General features: G+C 35.6%; 1 protein-coding gene across 5 annotated transcripts; it reads left to right on the top strand.

The window, feature by feature from the left end:
- Window positions 1–1527: 1527 nt before the first annotated feature.
- On the top strand, window positions 1528–7481 carry LOC107645251 (uncharacterized). 5 transcript variants are annotated; one of them, XR_015885836.1, is made up of 7 exons: window positions 1552–1871; window positions 1969–2723; window positions 2961–3009; window positions 3105–3204; window positions 5521–5575; window positions 6594–6696; window positions 6914–7481. XR_015885836.1 is itself a non-coding variant. In XM_016349238.3 (3 exons), the coding sequence occupies exons 1-2, from the start codon at window positions 1683–1685 to the stop codon at window positions 2677–2679; spliced, it is 900 nt and encodes a 299-aa protein (XP_016204724.1). In that variant the 5' UTR covers window positions 1552–1682; the 3' UTR covers window positions 2680–2723; window positions 2961–3032. The 5 variants fall into 5 exon arrangements, 2 of the variants coding, with proteins under 2 accessions (XP_016204724.1, XP_016204723.1); XR_015885837.1 differs by lacking the exon at window positions 5521–5575 and having other exon boundaries at window positions 1528–1871; XR_015885835.1 differs by having other exon boundaries at window positions 5521–6696.
- The last annotated feature ends 228 nt before the right edge of the window (window positions 7482–7709 follow it).

The following is a 7709-nucleotide window of genomic DNA, read 5'->3' as shown; positions in this document are numbered from 1 at the left end:
TTTAGAACGTCTGGTTAGAACGCAATAACCAAATCTTCAACAATCAAGAGGTTAATGTTGGTGTCATACAAAACAGGACGTTTTTGAGTTATAAGGAGTGGACTGGTATTGATTATACTGATTGTTGATGATAATGCTGGAGATGACATAGGATTATTACCTTTTGTTTTTAGCTTTTTTTTTTGTTTATCTGTTTTATGCTCCACTTTCATGTGTTGAGCTTCCTTTGTTTCAAAAAAAAAAAAAAATTTAAGATGCATATAATATATAAGCTAGAAGACCAAAATCTAATACCTTAAAGTGATAAATATGCCTTGAACATGGCTAATTTAAAATCTAGAGCATCCATTGCATGATTAAGAATATAACAAATATGGTACTAGTATATATGTCTTGCAAGTTTAGCTAGTATACTTATTGTATTCATGCTTTCCTTGTGAATGTGCTTGTAGTATTCTCATATGTAACAAATACGGCCTTTCATGCCTCTAGAAAACAGTAAGATGTGTGTACTTTAAAACATATTCATATACAAATGAAATTATAAACACAAGTTCCATTTCAGATATTCTAGAACTCTTATTCAAGGATAATTAGTTTTGCTTACATTCACATACAATTAGTCAATAAATTAACGTAATCAAGCACAATAAGATGTGATATGTATAAATCTAATGCAAAAGTAATATGCTAAACTTTAAATATGAATTTGATTGAATGAGTGGGATTGTACCATAGACTAATGCAACTTAACAATTCAATCTACAAAATGTACCTAACAAGTTATTACTTAAACTTGTAATGAACTATAAAAACACATTATTATGACTAATTAGCCTTAGAAATAGGTGTATGCTGTTACAATTGGATTGTTATAAGATTAGATTTGTGCAAAATGAAAATTCAACATAATATGTGATATTGCTATGTAATACACACTATACATGTGAAGCCATGCATTTTGTTAGGTCTTGTTCAACCTTGGTGACATTCTAATCAATGGTTCCCTAGTCAAATCTGAATGGATTTTAGAAATTCTTGATGCAATGGAATCATTAGTTAACCTATTACCAAATGGTATTAACCAATCTCATCAAATGTCAAAGCATTCTTCTGAATTGTGCAAAAACCTAGACAACGTCACAAAAAACCCTAGTCAGAACCATTGTGGCTTCAAACTGAAATTTCTCCCAAAATACTAAACCAATTTAGTCGGTGAAAGACTCATTAGAAAGCTTACATAATGGGCTACAAAGTAGTAAAAACCGAATTGAGTTTAAGCAAGAGATTAAGGAGCTATGGAGAAAAGAATCGAGCTTAAAAGCACACCAAGCACAAGGGAAAAGCAAGGTAAATTGTCCCAAAACGTTCCCATCTATGCCTCCCGAAAAGGGAACGGGAGCCGTTGATAGAGATGAATCGGAGGGCCGAAATTCAAACTTGAAGCGAGGAGCGATCCATGCGGAGGGTGTGTGGACCAATGAGAATCGAGTATTTGGATATAATCCTACACATACTTTATTATTTAAACCACGTAATTTCCGTCTTCTTCTCTCACACCCAAAAAATTTCCTCAGTAAGCTACGTCCTTCGCAGATCCACCTCTACCACCCTCCTCATTGGAGTTTCTATTTTCCAATCTCAATTCCCATTTTGCCCCTCGCCTCCTTCTCTTTCCAGCCATGTCGTCGGAAGAGCCAACCGTGGCCGTAGAGCAACCTGCAGCTGAGCCCGAAGCAACCGCCGAGCCACCTCCGGAGGCAGAGCCCGAGAACCCAACTCCCAAGCCCAAGAAGGCCGCTAAGGAGCCCAAGCCCAAAAAACCCGCGGCTCCTAGATCTCGAAACCCCTCTCACCCTCCCTACGAAGAGGTTAGCAATTCCAGCTCCCGGTTCTATAATTCTGGCTTTCTTATTGCTTAGCTTCGATCTGAATTTTACCCAATCTGAATTATTCTGTTCGTTGCAGATGGTTAAGGACGCGATTGTGACGTTGAAGGAGAAAAACGGTTCCAGTCAATACGCGATTCAGAAGTTCGTAGAAGAGAAACAGAAGCAGCTACCTTCCAACTTCAGGAAGCTCTTGTTGTATCATTTGAAGAAGCTCGTTGCTTCTGGAAAGCTCGTTAAGGTCAAAAGCTCCTTCAAGCTTCCTCCGGTCAGGTCTTCAGCTCCCAAACCCGCTTCTGCTGCCCCCGCCAAGAAGAAGGCTGCAGCTGCTAAGCCCAAACCAAAGCCCAAGCCCAAAGCTAAGCCTGCCTCTAAGGCCAAGGACACCAAAACTACTAAGTCAGCAGCAGCCAAAGCACCTGCCAAGGCCAAGGCCGCTGCAAAGCCCAAGCCCAAGCCCAAGCCAGCTGCTAAACCCAAGGCGGTTGCTGCTAAGACCAAGGCAGCTCCGGCCAAGTCTAAGGCCAAGGCTAAGACGGCGCCAGCTGCAAAGCCGAAGGCAGCTGCGAAGCCTAAACCGGCTGCTAAGCCCAAGCCCAAGCCCAAAGAGAGGCCCTCCAAGGCTTCTAGAACGTCGACGAGAACTTCACCGGGGAAGAAAGCCCCTGCAGCTAAACCTGCGGCGAAGAAGGCAGCTCCCGCGAAGAAGGCCCCTGCAAAGGGTGCAAAGGCGAAGACCGTGAAATCTCCTGCGAAGAAGGCGACGACGGCGAGAAGGGGGAGAAAGTGAAGACGGTAGACGGCACCGGAGCCTAGTGTTGTAGGTTTAGTCATGTAAAGTTCTTTGTCCCATGCGGTGTAGTTCGATTTAAAGTTATCGCTGAAAAAAAAAATTATGAAATCTGATTTTATCAAACTTTTTTATTCTAGATATCTGAAATTTCTTTTTGGGATTCGAATTTGAGACATTACCTAGATTGTATGTTGAGTCTGATTGAGTTATGAGTTAATCATTATTGATGAAGCTTAGAGTTGGAGGTCTTTTACATTGTGGTGTTTTTTATTTTATAGTGGAACGGAATTGCGGTTGTGGTCATTGGCTTTGTCGGATCTCTAAATGGTTTATTTCTGTTCCTTTCTCCATGTTTTCTTTCTTGTATTCAATTATGTGTTTATGTTCTTATGTTCAAAGGGGCTTTCTCATTCATATGTAAGGTTGAATTCTCGAAGATGAGAAATCCTTGTACCACGTGTTTTTGGATGCGATATCTGGGATCAATGGTCGTGATTACATCTAAAGCTCTCGCTGATAATTGTAAGTATCGTTATTCGTTCTTATTCATGGAATTCCTATGAAATATGAATGATTGTTTCTCATGTCATTTGCGTTGAAGAAATAATTCCATTGATTGATAGATTCCTTTCTTGTTTTTGTTTTTAATCTATTTTTGCAATGTATTAATCTGAAACATCTTTGAACGCGTATGGAGTTTTTGCTTAATATGATTACGGTAGGATGAACTGATATTTTGACTTCCGATCTATATTGCTGATTCCATTTACTAGACCAACGTTGATGGATTCATAGTCCAACTTTTATATTTGTTTTTAGGATTTTAATAGGCTTTAGATGTTGGTCCCTAGTTCCTGAAATTGGTGCAATTTCTTCTGGAGGACGTGATTTTGACGAAATGTAAGGAAATAATGTTGAAACTTTTATCAACATTGATGAAGTGCTTGATATCACAATTGGCATAAGAGAAATGTCGTGGGTTTGAATTTTGATTTTTGAAACCCTCAACTGACATCGGAGAGGAAATTGTTTTATTTGAGGATTGCTACTTTTATGCTAAGGGGCTTAGTATTTTGTTCCATGCTGTTTGTTGTGGGTATAACCTCATGTCAATCGTTAGATGCGGTTATGAGAAACTATAATGATATAAATTTCCGTAAGATATCTGGGTTGGTAATGTCCCTTTATCTGTTATTACTCAGTATTCTTGTCTATCCTCCCTACACAATTCTTTGGTTTGAATTTTTTTCTTTCCCATTGTAGCCTTTTGGAACTTTGATTTTACTTGAAACTTATCTGACAGAGGTTGTTGAATTAGAGTCCTTCTTTCCTTTGCTTAATCCTTATCCACCTATCCAACACAATATGATTCTTGACTCTTTTCCTATTTTCTCATGTAACTCTTATTTTCGATTTTTGACTTCCCTTCCTAAACATTGTGTAAATTTATATGGAAATCTAAAGTCAAAGTTTTGTTTGGACTTAGAATGTAGTTCTAAGTTGGATTAACACTAATGAAATGCCCGAGAAATGTAGGCTTCTAATGCCTTTGACACCTAATATTTGCATAGTGTGTAGTTTATATTCCTGCTCAGGTGCTCATTTTCTGCATTGCTCTCTGTTTCATGCTATTTGTAATTGGCACAATCTCTTATGGTAGATGCGGCTTTGAACAATTATAAGAATATATAGTTGTAGTCTTGATAATAGTTATATCAATAGTTATAGTTTTTGTCCCATTCTTAAGTTCTTAACCCTCCATTCAAGTTATCCATGTATAGCAGAAACATGTTTCCTGGTGGTTGTAGTCTTGAGGGTGCTTAGGTATTAGGTAATGTGTTGTCCTTGATTGTGCAAGATCTCAATTGTTGAATTTGTTGTTTCTGGAGTTTGTGATACTTGTAGTAGTCTTGCACGATAAGCTTCTGATATATTGGTAATCAGGGACGGACAAAGGGGGGCCTCGGCCCTCCCAACTTTTTTAAAAAAAGATTAATAGTAATAAGTTCCCAACTTTTTTAAAAAAAGATTAATAGTAATAAGTTATTAAGTACGATTTAATTTTTTAAAAAGTTTATTTAATATTTAGTCTAATATAAATAAAAGTCCAGTCTAACCTAAATATTAATGATTTGTAATATCTAAAAAGTAAGTAATAATATTTAAAAAATCTGAAAAGATATTATTACTAATATTTTTTAATTAAATAAAATTTTTTAAATTTTATAAAGTGGATTTTTTTTCTTCTGGTGAGCGTCCTTCTTGATTCATTTGGTATTAATTCTCTCTATTTTGACTACTACAACTAAGAGATCTTTTTCAGCTATGAATATTGTGAAGAATAACTCAGAAATAAAATAAAAGCTGAATTTCTTGCTAATTTTCTTTTAATTATATTGAAAAGAAAATTACTGAAAAGTTTCACACAGATTCTATTATCGATGAATTTTATGATACGAAGAATCGACTACTTCGTTAATAAAAAGTACATACATATTTTTTATACTTTAAAATATATTCTCTATGGTATATTTTGTAATATATTTTATATTATATAATTTTTTGCATAAATTTTTAATATTATATATATTATTGGCCTCCCATGATAATATTTCTTGATCTGTCCCTGTTGGTAAATGCTTAATCCAACAATCAAGTGATCCATGAATAGTCTTAAAGATTGGTTGATGTTGAAGTGGCCTTTGCGTGCTTGGACAATGTGTTATGCTTGATTGTACAACATCTTCATTCTCTAATTTGTTTTTCTATTGTGTTCAGTTTTCCTTTTATTGGTTGCTAAACTTATGTTTTGTGTTGTTATTTCTGGTGGTCTGATAGACAAGCTTGTTCGCTTTATAGTGATGAGTTCGATCTTTGCGGATGGAAAAATCAGGTATGATAGTCATACTTATTGGAGCTGGATTAGTTGGATTTCTAATAATAAGGCCTGATTGGCGGGAAAGACCTCCAAAAGAAAAAAATTGTCTGTGTTTTTAAATAATATTCTTATTTTGGTGTTAATCCCGAGTCTTAACTACAGCAGTACATGTGCAGAATTAGTCCCCACTTGAGGTATCTTCTTGTCGTAAGATGCATAAGTAAATTGCATTAGTTACTGCACCTTATCGGTATGGTAAGATTATAAAAATATAGATCTGTTTGGCATAATTGGCATATGTAACTTTATCGGTTTGTTGTTATGATATAACTTTTAAAGTTTTGGGAAAATGAGATGATTGTGGAATTTTGGTTAATGACTCTGAATTCCATTAAGTGGAAGGTTTTTCTAGAGGTCAATAAGTGGCAGTAAATGTTGGACTTCTATATTATAGTTGATTGATATAACAGAATATTTTCTATAAGAGAATTATCTTGGTCAGTGTTGCATAATGACTTTCTTATCTAATTATCATCATTTATTCATTTTGGTATGCATGTTTAATATGGTCTATGGTTTCCAAAGCCTTGTTTTCCCTCTTGGTCTATATTACTAGTATTAGGAGTTTAATGGATCCTAACTGATTTGGCCGGAGAGCTTTCCTAGTGTTAGCTGTTTTATCCACAAGATCTAAACCAAAACATTGCATAAGAAAACAAGTAATCAACTAAATGAACTAGTTAAGCATATCGATGAAAGCTTTCTTCTATTTGATAGAAGATGTTGCACAGTAAAAGTAAAATCTAAGGCATTCAATTGATTACTAAGACAAATGTTCAATTGATTACATGAAAGCTTTCTTCTATTTGTAACAAACATACCGTTAACCTTAGATGCTGAAGATGGAATATTTTCAATTGTGCTCCCATGAAGTTATTATTTCATGCATTCCATTCATTTAAATCGAATACTTAAGCTGTTATATGTTCAATCCTTGAAGTACATAAGAAAATGTCTTTCCATACTGGTCCAGCTTCACAAACTGGGATGGTGTTGGCATCTTCATCCCACTTCAGACAGTCGATTTCTTCTGGATCAACAAGCCTGTCTTGGCTATCTTTCTATCCTTTTAACAGGTATTATGTCAGTGGTAGATTGTTTTTATAAAGACAATAGTATTGATATTATTGTTACACTGAGGTGAAAGACTGAAAGTTGATAGCATTGACAGTATTGTGGGATCCAAATTTTATTATTGACTATCATTTGTCTGATACAAAATAAATTGTGATTAGTAAGATCATCAAATAGAAAGATAAATGAATTTTGGCTTATGCCTATGACAACTGCTAGGTCTCATGCAGTAGTGGTGGCTGTGACGGTGAATATTTCTAGCTACTGTTATTGGTTTCACTGTAAAGTGTTATCCAGGAGGGTGTGCCATCCATATTACATTGCGCCTCTCGTGTAGTGCTAGCTAGTATCAGGAGATAGGAGGGATGAGGCTGCATCTGTGGATGATTTGTGGACTCGTTTGGAAAGATGAATTTGTCATGTAGTAACCAAAAGCATGTATGGTTCAAAATATTCTCGGTGCCTATGTACACAAACAGAACAAAATACAAAGTAAAGACTAAAGAAGAGTCTTGAGCTAAGGGCATTGTAGATGACATACATCTGATTCTTTGAAGGCATTTTTTTATCTACCTGTAGTTCTTGCTTAGAAAGGTATCCGTAAGTTTCATTCATGCAGATGCAATATTAGTATACTATTAGATTTCTTGCTGTTTATTTGAGGATTTGATAATGAGACTTGTTAACGAAAATTCTAGGTAGCTTAAATGTTGATAGAACAAGGAAACAGAACGTTTATGAACTTCCTTTAGTAAAACATGAATAATAAATTTGCTTCTTACCAAAACTTAGAATTTTGCTTCATAGATAGTAGAAGAGTGGGTAGGTTATCACTTATGACATGAAAAAGGCATTACCCCGTCTGTGAAATCATTTGCTCCACTCGAACTTTTTGGTAATTGAAAAGAAGAGAAAAAATAAACAAGAAATTGTTTAAGAAAGGCAGTCTCGTTGAATATTACTCTCAAATTCCTTTCAAGGCAATGGAAGTTCTATTTGGGGGAAAGTGTCTTCA

This window comes from Arachis ipaensis, chromosome B6, assembly GCF_059453495.1.
Source record: "Arachis ipaensis isolate K30076 ecotype BB chromosome B6, ASM5945349v1, whole genome shotgun sequence".
Lineage (NCBI taxonomy): Eukaryota > Viridiplantae > Streptophyta > Magnoliopsida > Fabales > Fabaceae > Arachis > Arachis ipaensis.
The sequence above is the reverse complement of the archived record's forward strand: the minus strand, read 5'-3'. Positions and strand labels throughout refer to the sequence as shown.

Excerpts from the sequence above, each read along its gene's own strand:
- LOC107645251 (XM_016349238.3), top strand. The coding sequence starts at position 1,683 with ATGTCGTCGGAAGAGCCAACCGTGGCCGTAGAGCAACCTGCAGCTGAG. Across the intron at positions 1,872-1,968 it reads CTCACCCTCCCTACGAAGAG|ATGGTTAAGGACGCGATTGT; the intron begins GTTAGCAATTCC and ends TGTTCGTTGCAG.